The following is a 26,304-nucleotide window of genomic DNA, read 5'->3' as shown; positions in this document are numbered from 1 at the left end:
AAGCCCTTGAAGAAGAATAATTTAGATACCGTTAATCCACTCCTGAGTAGGGTATCGTGATGACCTTTTAATACCCATCTAACCCTGTCTCACTCTGAAAATGCTTTCTTGCCTTCGCCCAGAAGCTTCTGAATTATTTCCAGGTAGACCCCATTTAGGTCTCTCATTGACTACCATGTTGCTTCATTAATCCCTCTCCCTTCTTTTTCCTACCTAGGAAAGTTTGGCGGGCGCCCAGAGCTGTCATCTGCCACAGGGCAGTCACAGCATCCAGCCCATCTTCCTTCACCTGCTTGTTTTTTGTCTCTCGGCCTGTCAAAACCAGGTACTTCTTTTCTACCAGAATCCTGCACTTTAATAAAAATAGGTCCCGCCTCTCGGAATAAATATTTTTATGACCTATTCTTGCTTGCTAGGGAGTTGCTAAATCTGGGAGCCTGACAGAGGTGAGGTTGCCACAGCTCTACGGGCCTGGGTCCAGCCTGCAGCAAGGCTGTGTGTGGACTCCCAGCTGGCTTCTGCACAAACACGGACATACAGCATGTACGTACATGTATGTACATTGATGGCCCCACTGGCCAACACAGACAGAAACACTCAGCACTCACGAGTGGCACCAACAGCCTCATCCTGCTCCCCTCTCTGGCAGATCAGGGTGAAGGTCTGTGAGTGCAAAATATGTATAAAAACACACATATACAAGATGTATTCCTCTAGTAGCTAGTCCCGAATCCTCACTCTCCCCAGCTGCCTCCTGCCCAGAGCCACACGCTTGTCCACACACGTATAAGTGAGTCTTGGTCAATCCCCAGACTCTGTGGGCTCTCCAGCAGCCAAAAAATCCAGGTACCTCACTACCTAAGTAGATTAACACTAACTCACCAGACTAACACACTACTCAGCAGGATCTTTACATGCAACCCACCTCTTTTATCATAGAATCAGAGAATAGTTTGGGTTGGAAGGGACCTCCAAAGCTCATCCAGTCCAACCCCTGCCATGAGCAGGGACATCTTCACCCAGATCAGGTTGCTCAGAGCCCCATCCAGCCTGGCCTGGGATGTCTCCAGGGATGGGGCATCCACCACCTCTCTGGGCAACCTGGGACAGTGTTTCACCACCCTCAGTATAAACAATTTCTTCCTCATGTCTACCCTGAATCTCCCTTCCTTTAGTTTAAAACCCCTTATCACTCTTTTTTTTCCACATTTGTTCCTCCCCAACCCACCTTGATCCTTCCCTTTCTGCACCTTTGGTTCCTCCCCTAAACACCCCCTATAAAGTCTTGTGCAAGGAGGTATTGGGCAGGACATTGTGCAGAGTGCCTGCCTGCGTTTGCTCCTCTGTGGAGGGGGGAATGTGTTTTCCATTCCATACACTGCCCACATGCTGTTCTTGTGGGATGTGGAAGGAAGAAAAATGTAGTTCTCAGCAGGTACAAGATCACACCAAGTCTGAAAAACTCAGCAAAATGCAGAAACTACACCAGAGCTGTGACTGTATTTAGGACAGTACAGAACCCCTGTGCAATGGGGTGCTTGTAAATCTTCACAGGTGGCTTCAGATGTCTTTCATTCATACTACCCAAACTGATGCTGACTTTCAGGTTATACTTCCCTTTAGGGACCTTTTTCGTTAGGTTTAGTTACAGAATTTTGCTTTTTTGAATTACCTCACTTGGAAAAAAAATCAAAACAAAACCACACACACACAAAAAAACCCACCCAACCCCCAAATGAATTGAACAGAAAAACAGAAATAAATGCACATTGGGGAAATATACATTTGTGTATATATATATACACAAAACTACCAGATACCTGAATGGATACTGTGGACATTTCCAAAGTGTAAAATTTAGACTTCTGGGTAATGACCACACATGAAAACCAAGGGAGTAGTTTTTTGTTATGGAAGATATCCTGAAACAGCAGTAAGAATGCAACTTCTGCAGAATTGGCCATGAAGAGCTAAATCAGAAACTTGTACGAATCATCTTCCAGCCACATAAATCGTTGAAGTTTGTCAAACTGTTGCATCCATAACTGAGGTAAGCCAACCATCTAACAAATTATACAACGGGTTATTTTCCGATGGATGTTATTCTCATAGTTTTTACTGTTGTTGAAAGTCCATTTGTGTTTTTCGCAAATGCTTCTAAAATGATGAATAATCTCTACCTAAAAGACTAAAAATACTTGCCAAGTATTATTGTTTATGAAATCTGACAGCCGTTAAAGTGTTGGTATCTGAACTTATTCAACAGCTTCTTTGAACAACTTTTACTAGGTATTCTTTATAGGATTTAATATTTTTAGATTTGTGCAATTTGTTCTATGTCAGTCATGTTAAAGGGGACAATGTTCTAGATATCAGACAAGCAGTCTAATAAATAGCAATAGCTTCTCTTGCAGTCACTTTTCATTAGTAGCCAAACATCACAATCCAACTTTCATCGCATATTCATGCAAAGGCCAATTCTGAATCCTGCAGAGCAAATAAAACTCAGCAGGATTTTTTGGTGCTCCAGTGGAACAAGACCCCACTGTTTCCCATGCTTGACATTTTTCCTTTACAAAAGCATTTTATTTGCAAAAAAGATGCACTGGTTGTAGGCAGAGCAGGTCAGATCTTCACCTGTGATACATGGGTGATGCTTGTTTATCGTGGCTGCGGTCTGATCCGAAGGTCTCTGCTCAGCACACTCGCATGTTTTGCACACACCAGCACCAGGGAGCCTACGGAGTGACCAAGCAGATTTCTTACCACCAGGCACCACTTTGGCTTTGGTTTGAAGAACAGACTTGCAGGAAGCAGTGACCTGGCCCAAGGGATCTGCTTTTCCACTACTTCTCACACAACTTCCATGCAGGATTTCCAAATGTAGCAGCTTTTTGTCCTGAATGTATGTTTGGTGAGTTTAGTATATTGGATTTGCAAAGTCTGTGAAGAATTTGGCTGATGAATCATGAATGCAGCAGGGTTTTTAAATACTAGGAGGTAGGGAATCAGGTAAGGAGCACAGATACAACTGTACTGGTATGGCAAACTACAGCACAGAGAGTGTACAGCATTTAAAGTTGAAATTAAGAACTGTTAAGAACCTGTCTGGACGTGCTGAAGAGAGTTCAGAGAAGGGTGACAATGCTGGTGAAGGGTCTGGAGCACAAGTGTGATGAGGAGCAGTTGAGGGAACTGGGGCTGTTCAGCCTGGAGAACAGGAGGCTGAGGGGAGACCTTATCACTGTCTACGACTGTCTAAAAGGAGGTTGTAGCATGGAGGGGGTTGGTCTCTTCTTCCTAGTAACAAGTGATAGGACAAGAGGAAATGGCCTCAAGTTGCACCAGCAAAGGTTCAGATTGGATATTAGGAAACATTTCTTCACAGAAAGGGTTGTCAGGCATTGGAACAGGCTGGGCAGGGAAGTGGTGGAGTCACCATCCCTGGAGGGTTTAAAAGATGTGTAGATGAGGTTCTTAGGGATATGGTTGAGTGCCAGAGTTTGGTTATGGTTGGACTCGATGATCTTAATGGCCACTTCTAACCAAAATGATTCTGTGATTCTATCTGAATGTGTAGGGTAGGGAAGCAGCTCAGTGGTTCATCCATCCCAGGGTGTCTGGCAAAGGAAGGTAAGTTAACGCTGGGCAGCTTTCAATCCCGGCATTTATACTGGACCCGGAATGGTGCCATGGGTTGCTGCGTCCCCACCAAATGTAAAGGGCTCTGTAAAAAGACAAAAGTCAGTAGAAACACTTAAGTTAATTCAGTAATGGAATTATCATCGTGCTTTAATATTAAGATATAAACATTTTCTTGGAGCTTTGGTCTTAGGTGGACTTCCTGCCACTACTTGAGATCAACATCTCACTTTCTTCAAGCAGAGCAGGGGAATTAAGTTCTCCCAGCTTCTAACTTCCAGCCTAAAGTGCAATCATGCAAAGTCTGTGCTACTCACAACTTTACCCTCTTCTCCTTGGTGGTTTAGCTCCAGGGCGTGTGTGTCACGTTGAGGTTGTGACAGGCAGACACGCTGATTTCACAACAGTCCGTGTTTGTGAGGAACAGTGACTTTTGGAAAATGGAAAGGACACAGTGCAAATCGAGAAGGAAATTACTGCTGAAAGTGGAGATTACACCACTCTCCCTTAATGGGAAAATCTTTCTGTGTTGCTCCTACGTCTTACCCTAATCATTTCCACCACTGAATATATAGGGGAACAGCACTGTGAATGCTGCATCTGATCTCATATCGTTAAGTATTAATATTCCAGTTCCATATTCGTTGTTCTTCTGAGTGGTAGAAAGTAATTATAAAATCTTTGGTAATGTTTAGGCAATTATACGACAAAATACTCCTGCAAGTGCTTTCTTGTACTGACAGTGGAGCCTCACTGACATTGCTGGAGTTACTCTGGGTTGTCTGAGTTAAAACAAAGATCGAGTTACTCGTTACACATTTTATTAACACTCTCAAAATTATCCATAACCACAGTTGAGCATGATTGTTCAGCTAAGCATGATGAATGAAGGCTAGAAAGACATGGAATGCTATATAAATGTAAGGATTTTTTACCTCCTTTGGTACTGCATCCAAAAGGACAAATTGGTATTTGTACAGGAAAAGCACAACAAACAACTGGATTTCCATGATGGCAAACCACCTGCAAGAAAAGGGAGGAAAACCTCAGCCATCCAGCCTGACCGTCACATGTGTGTTATCATCAGATAAGGCACAGGGTGGCTTTGACACATTTTATATTCCAAAGCTTTAGTTCTGCCTGAAAGTTTATCTTCAGTAGGAAAATATGCTGTGGCTTTGTTCAGCTTCATTCCACAGCAAAGAACACGAATGTAGCGGCTGCCCCTTCTTTCCGGTGAAACTTTAGACTGACAGTCTCCCTCTGACACCCTAATTTTAAAACAGCCGCTTATCATTATGGGTTTTTCCACTGTGTAAACATTTATGTTCTTCTAACGCTTGCTGACTTGAAATAACTTCATAGGAGTGAGCAGACAGTCAAATATAGAAAAGGCTATATGACTAATTGTGCTATATAAAGTTATATAATGCAGCTGGGAGCCTGATGACATCAGAGTAGCTGTGGCAGCGGGAGTTAGTATGTAATGCGTCAGCATTAGAATGCAGTGTGAGACCCAAGGGCATGATTTTTTTCTGTAACACTCTCAAGAAAGGTCTTTCTTAGTCATCTGGAGAAGATTTCCGATAACTGCAGGTGAACTCCATTTCTTTCTGTTGATATGTACAAGAGCTTTCTGCATTACAGGCGCTAGCATGTACCTATTGGTCATGGGATCACTCACTTGAATAATTTAGACTTAAGTCTTAAATATTTAGTTAAAATACTAATACTAATACTTGCTCTTCTACACAGTTTATTTTCCATTATCTGAGAGATGCTGGAAAACTTGGCTAGTGGTGAATTCCCTGGGGAGAAGGCCACATGACTACACATGGCGTCATCTGGATTTGTCCTGGCAGGTGTGAAGAAGCAGCTAATAAGTCTCACGAGACTCAAGCTCGCTCCTGCAGAGCAATCCTGATCTGCGTGCTGAGCCGCCCTCTGCTCCCCAGTGGGAGGATGCTCGTTTGTTTTGGCGTAGCTTCAGACCCAAATTATCTCTGTGATTTCATATTGGAATTACCTTGAGCTTGGGGGAATGCAGTGCAGAGATATTTCAATAGAAATTAGCTCACAGAATCATAGAACAGTTTGGGTTGGAAGGCACCTTCAAAGCTCATCCAGTCCAACCCCTGCCATGAGCAGGGACATCTTCACCCAGATCAGGTTGCTCAGAGCCCTGTCCAGCCTGGCCTGGGATGTCTCCAGGGATGGGGCATCCACCACCTCTCTGGGCAACCTGGGACAGTGTTTCACCACCCTCAGTGTAAAAAAATTCTTCCTCATGTCTAGCTCAGCTTAGGCAGGACTTACTCGTGCAAATGCCATGCCGGCAGCACCATACAAAGGTGGACTCCTTACAGCCACTGCACTGCTTGCACAGCGTGGTCCTGGGCTCCTGGTGCTTAAGGTCCTGCCTCTGAGCCATCCTCACTGGTTTGGCAGGGATGTGTTTGGACTTGCTGGATCTATGAGCTGAGGCCAATTGTCTGAGGTTTAAAAGTCCAAGTGCTGGGTCCTGCACTTGAGTCACAACAACCTCAGGCAGAGCTACAGGCTCGGGGAAGAGTGGCTGGAAAGCTGCCTGGCAGAGAGGGCTCTGGGGGTGTTGACTGACAGCAGCTGAACATGAGCCAGTATGTGCCCAGGTAGCCAAAAATCCCAACAGCATCCTGGCTTGCGTCAGGAATAGTGTGGCCAGCAGGACTAGAGAAGTGTTTGTGCCACTGTACTCAGCGCTGGTGAGGCTGCACCTCAAATCCTGGGTCAGTTTTGGGCTCCTCACTACAGGAAAGACCTTGAGGTGCTGGAGAGAGTTCAGAGAAGGGCAATGGAGCTGGTGAGGGGTCTGGAGCACGAGTGTGATGGGGAGCAGCTGAGGGAATTTTGGGGTTCGGCCTGGAGAAAAGGAGGCTGTTAGGGGAGACCTTATCACTGTCCACAACTGCCTGAAAGGAGGTTGTAGCAGGGAGCGTGTTGGTCTCTTCTCCCAAGTAACAAGTGATAGGACAAGAGGAAATGGCCTCAAGTTGCACCAGGGGAAGATTAGGTTGCGTATTAGGAAAAATTTCTTCACAGAAAGGGTTGTCAGGCATTGGAACAGGCTGCCCAGGGCAGTGGTGGAGTCACCATCCTTGGAGATGTTTAGAAGACACATAGATGGGGTTCTTAGGGAGTTTAGAGGTGGACTTGGCAGTGTTAAGTTAATGGTTGGACTTGACAGTCTTAAAGGTCTTTTCCAACCAAAGTGATTCTATGATTCTGTGACACAACCACTTGCCTGGGCAGCCTGTTGTGCTGGAACCCAGGAGCCCAGCTGTGGATTGAGGTCCTGCAGCAAATGCAGTTTGAGACTGAAATCATGGCTGTTGTGCTCCAGGGTTTACAATGTCACCATAAAATCAGAGCCAACACATGGAGCCATGCAAGATAAGCACAGTCACACAGGCACTAGTCACCTGGTTAGACAAAAGTAGCTTCACTGCCATAAAATTCTTCCTTTGGGTTAAAAAAGATGGCACAGAAATGGCTTTATGGGAGCTGTTCCCATGTCAGTTTGCTAGAATATTTGATAAGTTATTTTCTAGCTTTGAGTTTGATTAAATTAGCTTTTAATTTCATGATGAATCTTTGCAACAGAGACATTGAATGTTTAATACATTTCATTTATAAATCCCAGTATGGAACTAAAACTTGAATTAAACTTGAAATGTCATTGCTTCATTCAGTCATACCAAGGAAATCTACAACCTGGGACCTAGATACATCCCTTGATTTAATTTCTTCAAAGACCACCACGTTATACTTTTGGAGTTATTGCTGAAAAGCGTGAAGGGGTGTGTTATGTGGACTGCCAAAATGTTTGAAAAGACTTTTTGTCAGTCATCACGAAAAGATTTTCCATCTGTTGTCTATGTAGAAATGTTATCATATTCTTTCTAACCACAAACTTATTTTAGAGATATTATCAGAGTCCACAGAACAGCCTGAACAAAGAAATAGGTCAGTATATATAAACCAGCAGCTTTCAGAAACATTGTTTTGCAGCTTGTCCTGTACCTTCAGATGCCTCTTGTGAATTCTGCTGTCAACCTCGCTGGGAATGAGGCTGCGCTCACATATAGCGCAGGAATACGGCACGAGCCACGGAGGCACGGCAGCGAGTGAGCACGTTCCTCTGGCAAGCCTCAATGGTGAAGGCAGTTTTATTCATTTTGTTTATGTCTTTAATGCCCTCACAAAGTTTCTCTGACACTCACGTCCAGCCTGCTGTAGGCTGCAGGTTCAAGACGGCAGATACTCTGCAACACCCTCTAGGTTCCCAGCTCCACATGGGACTCTTGAGCTAAATGGATTCATTTTAAGAGTTCTTGGTTACTTGTTTCTTAGAGGACACTAGGTTTCGAAGGCAGAGAATTGAGCAGGGAGATGTTTGAACACAGAAAGGAGGAGCAGCTGGCTCCCTGGGACTTGCTCCAGGAAGAGGGAGAGCAGAGAAAACAGCAGAAGGAATGCAGGAAGCATCAAGGCTGGCATTGCTGGAGGAGTGGAGAGAGACAGGATCTGCAATTTAAGCCATCGTACAACTGCGTGGGCCTTAATGCAAAGACAAGATTCAAACAGAGTGGAGCCAGTTAAGACATCTGAAGATCAGCAAAGATGTCAGTGGCATCACAGAGGATGGAAAGAGAGTCTCGGACTAGAGAAATGTTCTTTAGGTTAGTTTAGTACTTGTTTACAGCAACCTAAATGTCTGTAAACTGGCGTTTTTCATAAGTGGAACAACTCTCCCTTGATGAAAAGACACCTCAGCAGCAGCAGAGCTGGGCTGACCTTCCTCCCTGGGGATATCCTTTGATACACTAGTCTCAGATTCTGTTTTTACATCGTGACTTAACTTATCTCTTCCAGGGACGAAACCACTTCCAAGTCAGTTTAAACAAGGTCCTGATAATACTGAACATTATGGGACCGAAAAAGAGCAAAGCAACGAAAACACTTTCTCTCCAAGTGTAAGAGGAGCCCAGTTCAAGAGAGTTGTTCTCTGCAGGGTTTGGGAATAAATAAACCCCAGCTGTTTCACTGACCTTCCTGGACACTGATGCTTCCCTCCTCCGAATGCCACAAAGCTGTCCAAGAAAACATTCTTCTCTAAATTTGCCTCTTTCCAACGATCCTGTGGGAAGAAACATTTTTTTCCAAATCGGCCTTGTATAAATAAAGCTTAACTTTATTTCTGCAAGCTAAAAATGACCTTGGACAGCTAATCCTCAACACAAAGTTGCATTAATGCCATTTTTTTAGCATTCAACCTGTTAGTATTAAAAATCTGGATTCAAAAGTCAGCAGCGACTCAGGAAAGAAATGAGGGTGCCATTCGAAACATACTTAGGTGGCTCAAAGTGCTGGAGAGCTTTTCAAAATCACCCCTCAAGTGTTCTTCCTATCCTCCCCATTTTTCTAAATCCAGCATCTTGAGCTATTGAAATGCCTATTAAAGAGTGACTTTCTCCTCTTAAATATATACTATATATATATATATGTATAAATGCATTCAAAGCAAATGTTCAACTGGAACCTTCTGTCAGCTGTAACATTGTATCACAGCACACAAATGGCTCATGTGCATCTTGCACACAAACCAGATGCTGTGCACAAACACAAGGTGTTTGTGGATCTCATCAATGTTTACAAATATCTCAAGGTGGGTGTCAAGAGGATGGACCAGACTCTGTTCAGTGGTGCCCAACAACAGGATGAGGGGCAACGAGCACAGACTGAAGCACAGGAAGTTCCATCTAAACACGAGGAGAAACTTCTTTCCTTTGAGGTGCCAGAGCCCTGGAACAGGCTGCCCAGAAAGGTTGTGGAGTCTCCTTCTCTGGAGACATTCAAACCCACCTGGACACATTCCTGTGTGATCTGCTCTGGTGAACCTGCTTTAGCAGGTGGGTTGGACTGGATGATCTTCAGGGGTCCCTTCCAACCCCAACCAGCCTGTGATTCTGTGGTTCTGTATCAGCTGTCACACCAGAGCAACACAAGGACTGCACAGCCCCATTCTCTGGTGCAAGCCAGAGTGTGAGGAAATGAACTCGACACAAACAGGCTGTGTGTACCCAGAGAGCTCCTTGCTCCATCCTGAGTTGCTTTAAGAGAAAAGAAACAACACAGGGAACAAGGCAATATGGACTAAAGTTTGGGTGGGTGACAATGACAGAAGTAAATCTCTCAAATGGTGGATGACAAACTGTACCAGCCTCCAGAAACTCACTGCAGCTCTACCAAGGCCTTCAAGTAACAGCCTGTCAAGTTTGTGGTGGTGAACTCCTCCGACGAAGCTGTATCAGAGAAGATGTAATCTTATGTTTGTTTATTTTGGATGGTTTTTTTTTTCAGCTGGGGCTGTTTAGAGCTTTCTGAAGAAGAAATCTGATACCATCAAAATCCAATAAAAGCAAGAAAAAAAACCTCAGCAGTGATGAAGCAAGGCAACATCATTTGGAATAGCAGTGTCCAAGCAGCAGTCACCTACTCCTCATGGAAAAAAGCGCGAGTTTCTAAAAAAAGCCTGCTTTTTAACAAAAAAGCTACAGAAGAAACAAGCTGCTGCATCAAGCTTTCTGTTCAGGATTTCAAACAGGCAGGAATTGCTATGAGGGATTTCAAACTCTTGAAGAGTTTGCTAGAAGGTTTGTTTAAATAACTGCTTGATGTATTTCTGTAAAAAAGACAAACGGTTCTACAGCGGATGGTCCTAAAAAGAGCAGTTATGCACCTGCCCACACAGCCACCTGGAGTGGAATAATAACCAAGAAACTCTAGATGAGCTGCTGAATTAGCAGAGCTAATACCTACCAGCAATTATCCCACTGGAAAGACCACAGAACCTGGGAAACTACGTGGAGATGTGCTGTACAGGGAGGTTGTGGAGTCTCATTCCCTGGAGATATTCAAAGCCCGCCTGGACATGTTCCTGTGCGACCTCACCTAGGCGTTCCTGCTCCAGCAGGGGGATTGGACTGGATGATCTTTTGAGGTCCCTTCCAATCCCAAACATACTGTGATACTGTGATACTGTGGTACAGGCAGCTGCCAGGGCGTGGAGAGTATTTGGAGGTGAAGTCAGGGTGGTCTTTCCATCATGGGGTTTGAATCAAGATCAAAGGGATATAAATTAGTACCATATTATCTGGAATATGTAACTGAACTTTCAAGTCTGGCTTATCTACAGGCTGCTCCTTTTTGTGCACACCTCTGCACACAAGGCCACGCTCCAGATGATAGCAAATAACCAACTTAAAAGCCATTTTGTCCTTATGCTTTTGTTGTGAAATAAGTGAAGAGGAGAAAAGACAGCAAAATACCCCCAGTAAGAGTCACAACTTACAGGTTTGAACATCTCTGGCTCAGGAAAATATTTGGGATTCCTGTGCAACCAATATGGTGACAACATCAGCATGTCACCTGCAGGGACGGTGAAATTCTGAAAAGGAGAGAAAGCTCTAAGAAAAGGGAAGATCAGGGGTTCAACTCACAAACCAGTCCCTCCTAAGTACATCTGTTCCTTCAGCAGAAGGACCTAACAGAGGGCAGTTGAGGCTGGTGAAGCCATGGTGGGCGTATGGCATGTTTGAAGCTTCTTCTTGCTGTTGCCCTGTTTTTTTAAAGTAAGAGCTAAACAGTGGAGAATGTGGAAAGACTATTTTTGTTCTAATTTGTTTTTTCAGGTATAGAAATAATAGAAATATTATTTCTGTCTTTCCTGCTTCTTGATGTATCAGGTGAACTGGTGTTTTTTTTGCTAAATCTTTCGTTAAAGGCTGCCTTCAAAATGCAAATAAATTCATATAAAAACTTCTATGACAGTAGACCTTTATGGGATTTCAGTAATTTCTTAAATAGGTATGAGTGCTGATTGCTTAAAAGAATGTTTTTCTGCCAAATATTTATTTGTTAGACTCCTGAACACTGGCACTCCCCTTCTGAATGGCAGTGTAGGGGACAAACAGAAAATCAGTTTTATCAGTTACTAAACTGTGGCCCCTTCTACTATATTTGTAGTGTCTGTTCACTATTTCATATACTATAAGCACAGCGCCTCCAGCTCAATTCAATTCCATCTAAAATAAATTCAAAATTGAAGGTAAGACTGTGAGCAAGAGAAGCCAAACCACTCTTAAATTAGTGATGGTTAAATTAATGATGATGAATAAAACTGTTAAACCGAAACAGAATATATATGTGACATCGTGGAATATCTCTGTTAATTTTATCCAGATCTTTTGGGAGGCCACTTTCTAGACAAATCATACAGCAGCTGTTTGGGTAAAACCAAAAACCAACAAAACTCACCTGAATTTTTATCGGATTTATTACTTTCTTGGTGATTGCACCTGGAGACCTCAGCCGTATGGCTTCCAAAGTGCACCATTTAATAAAAGGGAGCTTCTTAAGGTCCTCTTCAGAGACTTCTATTTTATCTTTACCTGAAAGAAGACTCTGTGTAAAAATTAGACTTCATACCTGTTTTGATACACACTGACATGTCTCGCTTTAGACCTTCTGATGGAATACCTCAAGACACCTTGTTTACACCCAGAAATTTTCTTTATATTTCAAAGCAAATAAATGGACCAAAATCTGTACAACTTAAGAAAAGCCGTTGTAGATATTTAATAACTCCAAGGTTGGTGTAGATATGGCACTGGCCAGAAGAGGCCAAACAAAGGTCATTTAGGAAGTCAGGAGCCCCTGGACTATTTTGGTACTTTGGTAGGACACAGTGTGGAAATCTCAGGAACCGTGAGCATCAAGACAAGCAGCCCTGGCTGAGCTCTTGGGCTCTGCTGACACCAGCAAATAAAACAGGGTCAAGAGAAAGGCTTAAGAAGTTGCTCTTGGTTATCCTTATGGGTTAATTATTGGCATGTTCCTTGATGTGGTTTTAGCCCATGTCAACTAAGAGTCTTCTGAGAAAGTCGGGGGACATTGTTCAGGGGACTGTACATACAAATGACTGCTGCCAGTAAGTGACTGTTTTTGAGGGAAAGAGATCAGCCATGTGGGGGTGAATCATGCAGGATGAATTGGCCTCAAATGGGAGAAAACAAAACAGCACCTGACCTTCCCTCCCTGTCCCCCCAATAGCTGTAACTCTGGTGACATCACACCATAGAATAATAGAACCATAGAATCCTAAAATCATAGAATAGTTTGGGTTGGAAGGGAGCTTCAAAGCTCATCCAGTCCAACCCCGGCCATGAGCAGGGACATCTTCACCCAGATCAGGTTGCTCAGAGCCCCATCCAGCCTGGCCTGGGATGTCTCCAGGGATGGGGCATCCACCACCTCTTTGGGCAACCTGGGCCAGTGTCGCACCATAAAACACAGCTGAATTGAAAGACCTAATCTGACGCTACAATAGATGCACGGACAAAGCACAAGACTGGCTAATACAAAGCTAGGTCTAAATGGTAGGTGTGGAATGAAGCGACAAACACATATGGTTCTTTTTCTATCTTCTACCTTTTCTCTCTTCTTTTGCTAACATCAGAAGTGGTTTGGCTTAAAAATATGTCTTGAGCATATACTGAGTAACAAACTCAGAGCTGGACTCTTGTTATCAGTAGTATCCTCAGCAGGGAGTGCAGAGGGAGCAATGAAGCTGGTGAAGCATCTGGAGCACAAGTGTGACAGGGAGCAGCTAAGAGAACTTGGGCTGTTCTGCCTGGAGAAAAGGAGGCTGAGAGGAGACCTTATCACTGTCTGCAACTGCCTGAAAGGAGGTTGTAGCATGGAGGGTGTTTGTCTCTTCTCCCAAGTAGCAAGTGATAGGATGAGAGGAATTGGTGTCAAGTTGCACCAGCAAAGGTTCAGATTGGATATTAGGAAACATTTCTTCACAGAAAGGGTTGTCAGGCATTGAACAGGCTGCCCAGGGCAGTGGTGGAGTCACCATCCCTGGAGGGGTTTAAAAGACATGTAGATGAGCTTCTCAGGGACATGGGTTAGTGTCAGAGTTAGGTTATGGTTGGACTCAATGATCCTGAGGGTCTCTTCCAACTGAAATGATTCTATGATTCTGTGATTATTCCCAGCCATTGGTTATTGACCATGTGCTGGGCCAACACCAAATAAATCATTTCTAGGTTCCAGAAGGACACGATCTGACTTATTACCTGCTTTGCCAAAAACAGAAGCCAGGTCTTCCATGATTTTCTTGTAAATGGAAGGATGAGAGAGTATGAAAACAAGGGTCCAGAACGCAATCTAAACAGAGATGAAAGTACTTCAACTCAGGAACATGGAACAGAATTACAGTATCTTTGTAGCAAATCACAGAGGCAGGTGAAAACTCTTTTTTTGGATGTGCTTTGGTTGCAGCTGTGATGCACAGGGAGTTGTGTTTCCTGGGTAAATCCACATCCAAGGATGCAGAATCTGGAAGATTAGGTTTAGTGATCTGCCGTGTACTTATATGCAGTGAACATTACACAGGTTTGGCTTTGAAACAGAGAATCCTTTCTTTAATTTCAAATAACTAGGTGTTAAGACAAATTACTAAATCATTGTGTGTGATTAGATTTAGCTGCATGAATGGAAAAAAAATATAAATAATAAATTCCTACCAATATTAGCAGAAATGAGGTTAAATGTTTTGTAGGGCATTGTCACAGTGAGCCACACTAAAATGGGCACGAAAACTTTTAATTAACAGCAAAACAAGCAATAGTCGATCCCCTTTAGAAATAATTTGCTAACTGATTATGCAATGAAGTTGAAAATCAAGAAATTTAGGAAAGGAGAAAATCCTCTTAAGCGGGATGAAAGCAGAAGGACTCGCGGCGCTGCCAGGAGTCTCTCTCCTCCTGCTGAGCTGGCGGGAGACGCCGTCCGCACGCAGATCTGGTCGCGGGCCATCTGTGCTGCTGAGGGATGAGAACTGTACTGTTCTTTCCCAAACAGCCCCCTGTGGAGGCGCCCTCCTCCTGCAAAACAAATCTGGTAGCTTGGTTTTCTTGTAGGGTGCTTAGGCACTGGGGTTTTGCTCCACGTGTTGAGGAGGGAAAACTGAATTGTTTCAGATAAAAAGGTTTAACGCGCTTGTAAAAAATCCCCTTGGAAGGTGAAAGGCCTTTTTTTGTCATTTTAGTCACCACAACGGTGGTTGTGACTATTCTGAGAAACAATGAAATATCCGTATGTCTATTTAGAGCGGAATATTACAGGAGTAAGTAACGATAGTGTTGTGGAAGGAATGTCAGTTATCCTGTAACAGACGGCAGGCTGTGTCTCTCACTTATACCAATGTGTAAACCCACAGAAATCTCACTAAAATGGATTAAATTCCTTTAGGGTAAACTGTACTAATATCCAGTCTACAAAAATCATAGATACATCCATTAGAGTACATATGAAAATAACTTACCATCATTTTTTTTCTAAATCACATCTATAATGGACATAACTGTGCTGGAACAAGCTTAGTAGTCATGGTAAATAAAAGATGTTTTTGCTGCTATGGATTTCTCATCTGAGAAATTCCTATAAATGTCTTTGGTTGGCCTGAGCTGTGGTAGATATATTGGGCTTGTTAGCGTACATGTATCCGGATCATTAATCTGTCAAATCCATTTCTAACAGAGACAAAACTCAAGTGGCAGGAGAATCGAACTATTGCTTTTCTCCCTCTGAAGCAACACTGCTGTTTGTCCAGCAGATCCCCCAAAGCACAAGAGCCAAATTCACTCCAGGATTTTTACACAGATGAAGTTACTCTGTATTACACTTTTGATAACACCAGACTATTTAAAATAGAGTTAAATGCTCTTCACAGCCTAAGACGGTGATCCTAATAGCTACGAGACATATGTTGCCCAAATGTTATGATAGGGGACATAATAATTTAGGAAAAGTACAAGCAGAGCTTTCCTTGTCGTTGATCTGTGACACTGCAGCCTGGGTATATTTGTAGAGATGCGTGTAGGCGTGATAATCCCTTCTTTGGGACACACACAGCATGTGTGACCTCTGGTTCAAAGCCTTTGCTTCCCAAATACAGGCTTTTGGACAGGACAGAGAGAAGGTGTTTCTCCAGCTGACATACTTACGGGGACAGCATTTGCTTGGGAAGCCCAGAGCATTAGGAGACCATAACTGGGAGCCAGATGTTTTTCTTGCAAGCAATCCAGGAGATGTTGCAGTAGCGTCTGTTATAAATAAAACATAATAATGCGTATTTCCAAAGAAATATTATAATCTAGTTTAGGGTAGGGGTTACTAGAATTCAAGAATATAATATAACACTAGTTTATCAAAGGGAACTAATGTTAGTTACGTTTTTTTGGTAGAAGAGGTGACAGTGGTCAAGAGAAAGTGAGACTCACTCACAGGCAGAGGGCCAGAAGAAGTCAACACACCATGTGAACCCCTACTGAACACTCACCCTGCCCTCCATTTTCTTCAAGCTTAGGGGGGATCTGGTTCCCCCACTCCCCATTGTTCCTTGTACGTGGAAGAAAGAAAAAAGACACCTCTATTCTTTTGAAATTCCTGCTCTACTTCTCCAAAGAACCTGAAAATAGGACTGAGCAAGTTGAACGGATGAAGAAAATGTTCTCTCTGTTCCTGCCAAAAAGGTGCTTGTTATGAAGAGATGGTCTGATGGATCTAGTTCCAGGTGCTTTGTTAGTGACCTACCCAGTGACTTCAATGGCTTGATATTCCTTGAAACTATAGCAACCGTGTAACGTTCTAACATCAGCTTTTGTTTATAGCATTTGTTTAAATACAGGGCAACCATGCATTCAAGGCAAAGCTTCTTGTTTAGTATTCAGGGGAGAAAAGGCTGATCTTGAACAAAAAAATGACCGCTCTTTTTTCTGAATTCCCACCCAATCTAAGACACCAAGTACATGCCTCCTACCTCCTGCACCTTCTTACCTCCCACCAGCCCTTCTCCAGCCCCGTTTCTTTCCATTATTCTGGTTTATTTTCTAAAAGAAATTGTGGTATGTAAAGCTTTTAAAGTCTAAATAAAACCTGTTTTGTTTAATGATCTGTTCTATAATCATTTGGTAGATCAAAATTCCCAGGCCAGTCTGCCCTCGCATCTGTCAACTGTATAGACAGAATTCCTGCCATAGCTTATGGAGAATAACCAGGGTGACAACTTATCAGAGCTCTGACACAATCAATATTTAGGGCACTTGGCTTCCAATTCAGTAATCTGCTATTTTCTACTAGTCTGGCTGCTGGAGGATCTACTCACTCTACACCAGGGTTTAAAAATAGTACATGGAAGGTTTTGAAATTTCACAGTGCGGTGCCCTCAGAGAAACAACTGAAGAGGTCTTTCTCTCACCTCTTTCCACTGCGATACCAGAGGCTGGTGATGGGTCATAGCTCTGAATCCTTGGCTTAAAATTCCCCAGAACTGCAGGAAATGAACTAAATAACTCAAAATTATGGGTCTGTCCTAATGCAGGTGACACCAATATTGGACAATTAACGTACAGCTATCAAAGCTGACATATTTGGCTTATTTCTTCCAGTACTGAAATAATTCTTGCTCTCTATTGCTTCAGTCAGAATACACAATGAAGTCATCTTATTTCATAGCCTCAGATGTTTACCTTGGATGCGGTCTCTGAAGGGTTTGTCCTCTCAGCATCTGACACTACTTTCTCAAATAATTTTAGAAGCCATTTTTTGGATTTAGACCAGTTCCTGTAAAGAAAAGCAACAAACAAGAAGCACTTAACGGAGGCAGCACAAACCAACATTTCCTTTTCCATGAAGACTCCTTGGTTTCTTTCCAAAAGCCCCAGGGCAGCAGTCAGTTGATGAATAGTCAAGCATAAGTCTGACTGACAGTGGTGTTGACTGACATGAAGAACAGCACGTCTGAGACCTTCACCTTGGCCAGGTTTCACCTTGCAGCCACGACCTGTGACTGTAATTCTCCTAGATTTTCAGATCTTTTTCCCTACAAGTTTTCGTTATGGCTTTAGTTTAGTTCAATCTTGGGACCTCCCCTGAGACAATAAAGGCCACATTTTCAGAGCGTGCTTAGCTCTTTCCGAAGGCTGTTTTAAGGTGCTCAAGGTCCTGTCACGGCCCTGATGGGCTCCTTTCCTTGGAGTTTGGTTGCCTCTACCCAAGGCCAGCTCTGTGACAGTGCAGCTGTGTAAGCCGGGAGCAGTTTGCTGGGAAAACAGCCAAGGTGTGGGAGAGAGCAGACAGATGGATCACTGGGGACCCCTTCAGCTTGGAGGTCATATTTAGGCTCAGGCCTTTGCTCTTTGCCCAGTTCTGCTGCTCCCTGACAGGTTCAAAGTGTACCCTGCCCACTTCAGGATCTTTCTGCTTTATGCCAGGAAAATGCATGAGAGCAGCTCAGGATGTTTTTTGAAGCAGCTAGCTGAAAGCCTGCCTGACCCAGAGACACACCATCGATAAAGATGGTGCATCACCCTCCAGGGGAAATGTCTCTCACAGCTGAAATCCCAGCAGCCAAAATGCCTATGATGAGTGTATCATGTGCATCAACTCCACTCTCTTACCTCAGGAAGCACTCAGGCATCTGAGAAGCATATTCAAAGTCCTCATCGTACTTCTGAAAATGTTCTTCAAACTCCTTGATTTCACTCTGACTTGTCGGGCAGATGCCTTTCCCAAACAAAGTGTTCACCACTGCTGGATACATGATATGCCTGCAAGGACAAAACTCGTTTTGGGCCCCTCGTGACTAGAAAGACCTTGAGGTGCTGGAGTGAGTTCAGAGAAGGGCAATGAAGCTGGTGAGGGGTCTGGAGCACAAGTGTGATGAGGGGCAGCTGAGGGAACTGGGGTTGTTCAGCCTGGAGAAAAGGAGGCTGAGGGGAGACCTTATCACTGTCTGCAACTGCCTGAAAGGAGGTTGTAGCATGGAGGGGGTTGGTCTCCCAAGTAACAAGCTACAGGACAAGAGGAAATGGCCTCAAGTTGCACCAGGGGAGGTTTAGGGTGGATATTAAAAAAAATTCCTTGACGAAAAGGGTTGTCAAGCATTGGAACAGGCTGCCCAGGGAAGTGGTGGAGTCACCATCCCTGGAGGTGTTTAAAAGACACATAGATGTGGTACTTAGGGATGTGGTTTAGAGGTGGACTTGGTAGTGTTCGGTTAATGGTTGGACTTGATGATCTTAAAGGTCTTTCCAACCAAAATGACTCTATGATTCCATGACTGTATGACTTACAGGCTGTAGGGAAGCTGTTGTGGCAGTTTTAGGTCAGGACTGGCGTTCTGAATTGCCAACTCTAGAAGTGCAGGACTCAAGCGTCACACCAGTATGGAAGGGCTGGCACAAGGCTCCTGCCTCACTCACACCCTTCTCCCAGATTTTAAGTAGAGGCTGGGAGACACATGGACCTCAGGCTAGTCGTCTGTATGCGACTGAACTTCAGTTTATGTCTGATCGCTTGAGCAGCAGCAGAAAGGCTCTGGGCACTGAGGTCCCCTTATCCCCATTGACCACCCCTCTATTTCAGGTCAGCCCATGTGGACCTTGTGGGCATTGTACATCTCCTTCTACAACCAGACACCCCGAGAAATCCTCCATTGCCTGCAGCATTGTTGGACTGAACAATGCTTTTTGTTCTGTTTTCTTTTTGTGTCACTCCTTCCCTATTTGCTCCTCTGTTATTCTGCAAACTCTGAGCTCATTTCCCAGGCCCCTTCACCTGCACTCCTGAGCTCTGAGAAACTCTTGTGCAGTTTTTGCTGGTTCCAGCCACCACTAAACACGATTTCAGGCAATGGCTCTTTCACTTTCTTGCTTTTCTACAGATCATAAGGAAGATGGAGCCACCTGCTGGTTTTATAGATTTAGTTTCAAGGCAGTTAAATAACAATTATCCAGGTCACTGCATTCTAATTCTTCTATCTGGCAAAACCATAAGAACAGATCACACTCAGCACAGATTTACTGCGGATGCCTCTTACCGATTCAGTAGTTTGTCATCTAGCCTGTGACTAGAAGCAGATATGACTCTGCTCTCAGGAGACAGTGAGGGAACACCATGGGAGGGGGGGGGTTGCACCCCATTATTGAGACCAGTGGGACTGAGGGCTGGGGGGTTTCAAAGCCCTTTTTCCCCATTTTTCCCAGGTAATCCAAATTGCAGTAATTGAAGTGACAGGTGCTTTATGGTTTAGGTGCACTAAAAAGCTGTATCTTAGATGTATCATGCAGAAAATGTCAGCAACAGACAACACGGACATCTTAGAAATAGGTCCAAGACAACAGCAACTGTAGTCCTGATAGACAGGTAAGATACAGGGGTTACTCCAGGTGATGAGGAAGGAGAAGGAGTTAAAAGCTTTGGTTTTGTCACATGAAACTGTCAGTTAAACAATTTTTTTCGCATGAAGGATGAAGTTTGGGCAGCAAAGTCAGTGGCAGAAGTCTTATTTAACTTTTGGGCTATGCATGGCCCAAAACATGCAAGGAAAGTTTTCATCCTGCTGAAGATCAAGCATTTTGTCTGTTCATAAGTTCTCTTTAAACATGTGAAACTTTCATCCCATCTTTTGGGAAACAGGGTTTGTTGGAAGATGCTGTGGTCTGTCTTTTTTGTTGTTGTTGTTTTTTCCTTCCAAATAGGAAATTCAGATGTTTCTCCCCGCTGGGAGAAACACTTTTGGGTGAAACCCTGTCCACTCAGTGGGCCACCTGAAACTGTGAAGCGGTGATGAGTATCCTGACACAACTTTTCTAAGATTTGTGAGCCTGAGCTCCACCAGCTTTATGGTGACACCTCTGCTCCCATATAGGTTACCTGTACCTTAGAGATGTGCTGCAAAGCTCCCTTACCTTACCAGGTCATTGAGGTCGCCTGTGCCCTCCATGCCCAGCTGTGCCATGTGCTCATGTAGTTCCTCACACAAAGTGCCTGTGAACACGTGCAGATTAGAAGGAGCCATTTTTCCTTTCATCATGCTGTAGAGGTTCCCGTGGTTCTGGTAAAATGCTTCTGCAGGGACAGAAACTAAATACAAAAAGAAACACAAACCTTTTGGGAAGTAAATGAAGTAGATTTTCACTGAAAGATAGTGTAAAAATTTTTACATATAACTTGTGACTCTAAAAGCCTTAACCCTAATTTCCCCAGACTGAAACTCCCATAAAACTTCCTTCTAACCCTGTAAAGATTTTGGTGACCTCTCTGCTTCTACCAGTCTATGTAACTGGTAGAAGCTTCAGTGCCAGAATCAGCAATCCAGACACTTCCCTCCAGCTCCCATGTGGATGTACAGAAGCGTGTGCTCCACAAAACTGACTGACAAGAAAATAAATTAATCCAAGAAAAAACAGTTTGGGTCTTCAAGCTACAGTAGATCATCTCAGTCATACTAGGAGAGGCTGAGAGAGCTGGGACTGTTCTGCCTGGAGAAGAAAAGGCTCAGGGCAATCTCATCACTGCAGATAAGGGTTGTCAGGCATTGAACAGGCTGTGCAGGGAAGTGGTGGAGTCACCATCCCTGGAGGAGTTTAGAAGGCATTCAGATGAGGTTCTTAGGGACATGGTTTAGTGCCAGAGTTAGGTTATGGTTGGACTCAATGATCCTGAGGGTCTCTTCCAACTGAAATGATTCTATGATAAATATCTGGTGGTGAGAGTAAAGAAGATGGGGACAAGAGCAGGAGGCAATGGTCACAAATAGGAACACACGAGATTTCACCGATACATAGGAAATTTTTTATTGTGAGGAGGGTTAAACACAGGAACTCCAGGTTGCCTTGGAGTCTCCATCCTTGGAGATACTCAAAACCCAACTGGACACAGGCCTGAGCAACCTGCTGTCACTGACACTGCTCCAAGCAGGGGCTTAGACTTGGTGATCACCAGCGGTGCCTTCCAGCCAAAGGGATTCTGCGATTTAATCTCTCTGCCAACTTGCTTCTCTCTCATTTCACAATCCAAAAGTGCCAAACTACTCAAAGAATTCCTGTCTGCCTGATTCCACGTGGATATAAACACACAAGCTGACAGAACACGCCTCTGCAGATGTGGTATATACCTCGTCCCTTCCTAATGACTGTTGTACTGCAGGGTAACAACTAATTATTGCTACAAGCTGATTTTCAAATTAAGTGATAGGACAACATATTACTGCTCCAAACCTGGTACACATAGTTTGAGTGTCCAGCCACAGAAAAGAACCTGATCTCAAACTGGGGCTGCTTGATGTTTGTCATCAGTAAGAACAGTCCTTGGTTCAGAAACCTTTGATCCCTTAAGACTGAATCCAAATCGCTTTGCAGGTTTACGGTGCTGGATCCACATGAAGGAATTTCATTTCGCCTTCATTTCATAGCATGGTCATGGGTTAAGATAAGCATTTAAGGCATGATCAAAAAACTAATTGGCTTTGGATTGGGCTTTGATGGTCCTGGGTAACTAGATTTGATTTCCATTAAAAAAACGCTACATCTCATTTACCTGCATTCTCAACAGCTTGTTGTACCGCCTGTTCAAAATTTAAGTCTTTAGATGTAAAAAACACTTCAGTTCCTTCTTCCTCGGTCACGAAAGTGAATCGTTTTCCCAAAGCGAATATTGTGAACACTGGCCCATGCTGGAACAAACAAAGATGTCATATTACTGTATTGTTAACAGGTTTGACAGGAGCCCCAGCAGGACTTCAGTGCTGCTGAGAGGTCAGGAGGGAGGACCTGGCCCTTCCTGCTCTCATGCACCTTGGCTCAGAAGTGCACAAAAATGAACGTGAATCAGACCGAAATTTGTAGATTTACAAATCAGAAGTGAACATCACCAGGGCCTGCCTGACCTCTTGCAGAGTAGAAGAGATTCCTTCTCCACAATACCACAATAACACTATATATTTGAATTACATTACAGTTCAAACATACCTGGATTTAAAGAACCCAAGTGATGGATTATTTACTGCATCATTTGGCTGCCATAGCAAAGTGCCGACGTTGTAAAAATCCATAATCATACCTATTTCAATCTGCATTTTTTTAACAAAAACGACCTACTTCTGCATCTTTTAAATATTTTGGGTGTTTGTTCTGTTTTTTTCTTTTCTAGTTTAAAGGTTCTGCTAATACCAACAATTTCTTTCCTGTACAGGTGTTTAAACATTAATATCAAAATAGTTAACAAGCTTTTTGCTAGGAAAGGAGCAGAGAAAGGACAGCAAACATCTGAACCCAACGTGTGCCCACAGCTTCAATTCAGTGTATTTCTCTGCCCCCTCCATCTCAGCAGGACATACTGAGCTAGAAAAGGCAGAGGGATGCACAACAAGCATGAATGAAAGTTCAAATTAACGGAGACTAAGATGGCTTAGATCCCAGGAAAGGTGGAAAGAGAATAATTATTCCCAGTTTCTCCCCATGTAAAAGCTAATGGGCACCTATTAGAAGTTACCTACTGGTTTTAAACCAGACAGAACGCTTTCTTCATGTGGTTCGTGGTTAAATTATGGATCCATTCCTGTTGGATGCTGAGAAGCCAAAGTTACACCCAGGGTAATGAAAAGCTTAGGTTATGATAGTCAGATCATCTGGATGCAAATTCCAGCCTAGGAAGTCCCTAAGCTGTTGACAACCAGAAGCTGGGAAGAAAAAGCAGAAGGGGGAGTGCTTTGATCTGGGTGTGCTCCTTACACCTCATTACTGAGCATCTACTGAGGGCTGCTTTTCGAGACAGACACCTGAGTAAACACTTTTCATCTGTCCTGGTATAATTACACTGATGCTCTAACGTAATAAGATCAGTTACTGGAAGAAGCTGTCGAGCAGTTGTGCATTTACCATCCTTGTGTTATGGGCAGATACCAATGAAGCATGGCCACTGCCTGCCAACACCGCATCCCAGTTTACTGCTCTGTCTGAAACGGTGTTTAAGGAGACCTGATGACATTCAGAGATATAGAAAGCAAAATAAGAACCCTCTTAGGATTTAGGGCCTCCAAAGCTGCTCTGTTTTTTTCCGAAGACTGGGAAACACCACAGGTTCATACAATATCTTTCTTATTGGCCCCTTTTAAGTACAGAAAGGACGCAACAAGGTTTCCCCAGAGCTTTCTCTTGTCCAGCTGAACAACCCCAACTCTCTCATCCTGTCCTCCCAGCAGAGCTGTTCCAGCCTCGGATCATTTCTGTGGCTCCTCTGGTCCCTCTCCAACAGGTCCATGCCCCTCTTATGTTGTGGGCCTCAGATACACAGCAGAAAGATACAAGAAAGGCATAAATAATATAAGGTTAAAACCATCCTGTTAAGCTCAAAGTAGCCAAGAAACTGCAGATCATATCCATGAGCTTACTCTAAGGTGGACCCAATGTGCTTTAATACACGATTGACAGCTCTTGATATTCTTACACTTCATACTTCAGCTGATTATACTTGAATTCTTGCTTTCACTTAAAATCACGCGTTTATAACAACCGTGATACAAAGAAGTACTTACAAATACGAAATCTAATAGTTCAAAACAAGAAATCAAATTTCAAAATATCCAGTATTTCTTAATTTTTGTTTTCAAATTTTAGGATGTCACCGTGTAGCTAGTTTTTGCAAGTAGTGGCTGTGTGATCCTTCAGTATTGAACACTTGAGGTTGACTATAGTAGCAGGTGATATCACTGAATGAAAACAAGAAGATGGGGTTTATTTCAGTATTAGCTGCCCAGAAATTAAGCATCTAATCTAAATGAATCATTTGGGCTCTATCAGATAGACAGAAAAAGAGATAGAGAAAGAATGAGAAAGAGAGGAGGGGAGGGGAGAGGAGAGGAGAGGGGAGGGGAGGGAAGGGGAGGGGAGGGGAGAGGGGAGGGGAGGGGAGGGGAGAGGGGAGGGGAGGGGAGGGGAGAGGGGAAGGGAGGGGAGGGGAGGGGAGGGGAGGGGGCAGGGGGGAGGGGGGAGAGGAGAGGAGAGGAGAGGAGAGGAGAGGAGAGGAGAGGAGAGGAGAGGAGAGGAGAGGAGAGGAGAGGAGAGGAGAGGAGAGGAGAGGAGAGGAGAGGAGAGGAGAGGAGAGGAGAGGAGAGGAGAGGAGAGGAGAGGAGAGGAGAGGAGAGGAGAGGAGAGGAGAGGAAGGCACATGCAGGGGGTAAATCTTCATGTCTGTCTCTAGTAATTTATTTAGGATGGAAAAAGCTGCCTGCCAAGTATTCCTGTGTCTCCCTTGAATGCTGGGAGACACCAGCTGGTACTCAGAAATCTCACCTAACTTTAGGCACACAAATAATTATTCTCCTGGTCACAGCATCTGGCACAGGGGTTTCCGCACTATCTGAAACCAAGATTAACATGTAGCCAGAATTCAAAAGCAAAACAGCAGAGGTGCTGGGTCCAAACAGGATGATCTGTGCACGGAGATTGTGCCTGGATCAGATCCACAACTTAGCAACGTTACTGGTACAAAGCCGAACCTCCACCAGCTAAATGTTATAAAATGTGACAGGAAAGTGGAAAAGTGAACACAGAAGTTTCTCTTTGCCTCTCACCTTGCAGGCAGCCACCCTGAGCACACACACCACCACAGCCATTACCTTGATTCTAGCTCGCTCTATAAACTCCAGAGGAGCTTTCCCAAACTGAAACATGGCTCCAAACCAAGGGATCCAGCTCCCGATGCAAGGAGGGGAGCTCGGGTTTCTCAGCTGAAGCAAAACAGCCTTTACAATCAGAAGTCCCAGGATCGCTGCCAAGAGGAGAGCAAGAGCCATTTTGCCTCTTCGCTGCCTGACGCAGCAGCTGCCCTGCCTGACGCAGCACCCGGCAGGGCCAGCCCGTGAAAAGGGCCTTTTTTATCAGTCTTGCCAGCTGACCACTGCCATGGAGACAAGCTGTCAAAGCACTGAGCCACACAGGGGTCAAGCCCTTGTTTTGGAAAAGGCAAAGTCAGTTCTCCTCCACTCTGGGATAAGGACAAACTCCACTGTTTGCAAAACTCAGATGTTGCTGTGACAAGTCCTCGAACTTCGCACAGGTTGCTGGAGGGCTACCCAAGCAGAGCAGTGAGTCGCTTTCTTCATTTTAAAAAGTATATTTTGGCAACATCAAGATTACAAAGCACAGAGTCTGTGATTTGCATAGGTTTAGCTTTCAGCAAGGCAAATGGCAAGAAACTTCTGCAGGCATCACCTGGAGTAGTAAGCTTTATGAAAAGTATTTCTCTCCTGAGATTATATCATTAAAAGCTAGATGTGTGTCCAGTGTCAGAAGAGCAGACAAAGGCTTTGGAGCTTGAGCTGACAATTCAAAACATTCTGGTGGACCCTACAATATCACTGCAATGTCAGAAGACGAGATTTCAGAGAGGTCAGATTTGTTTCTTTGCGAGCATGAAAGTGGAACATTGAAATGATGTATAAAATCCATTAAGTATAAAAAAATGAACTAGGAAGTGCTCTCACAGCCTACCCTGGCACACGCTCAAGAAGACAACACAAAACCAGGAGGAGTACTGGATAGATCAGATGAACATGCTGCCATTCAGAGGAACCTCAACAGGCTGGCAAAATGGGCAAACAGGGACTTACCATAGAATACCAGGTTAGAAGGGACCTTGAGGATCAAAGGTCCAACCTTTCTTAGTAAAAAAAGGTGACTTTATGAAGTTCAGCAAAGGGAAATGCCA

General features: G+C 43.9%; 1 protein-coding gene across 1 annotated transcript; it reads right to left on the bottom strand.

The window, feature by feature from the left end:
- Positions 1-1,481: 1,481 nt before the first annotated feature.
- Positions 1,482-25,719, bottom strand: CYP39A1 (cytochrome P450 family 39 subfamily A member 1). The gene is made up of 12 exons (XM_065835369.2): positions 25,214-25,719; positions 22,135-22,270; positions 20,505-20,679; positions 18,213-18,362; positions 17,283-17,376; positions 15,759-15,857; positions 13,827-13,917; positions 12,001-12,134; positions 11,036-11,131; positions 8,733-8,821; positions 4,578-4,665; positions 1,482-3,727 (listed from the first exon to the last, which is right to left on the bottom strand). Exons 1-12 carry the CDS (start codon positions 25,388-25,390, stop codon positions 3,656-3,658), a joined length of 1,401 nt encoding a protein of 466 aa, XP_065691441.2. The 5' UTR covers positions 25,391-25,719; the 3' UTR covers positions 1,482-3,655.
- Positions 25,720-26,304: the final 585 nt, after the last annotated feature.

This window comes from Patagioenas fasciata, chromosome 3, assembly GCF_037038585.1.
Source record: "Patagioenas fasciata isolate bPatFas1 chromosome 3, bPatFas1.hap1, whole genome shotgun sequence".
Classification (NCBI taxonomy): domain Eukaryota; kingdom Metazoa; phylum Chordata; class Aves; order Columbiformes; family Columbidae; genus Patagioenas; species Patagioenas fasciata.
The sequence above is the reverse complement of the archived record's forward strand: the minus strand, read 5'-3'. Positions and strand labels throughout refer to the sequence as shown.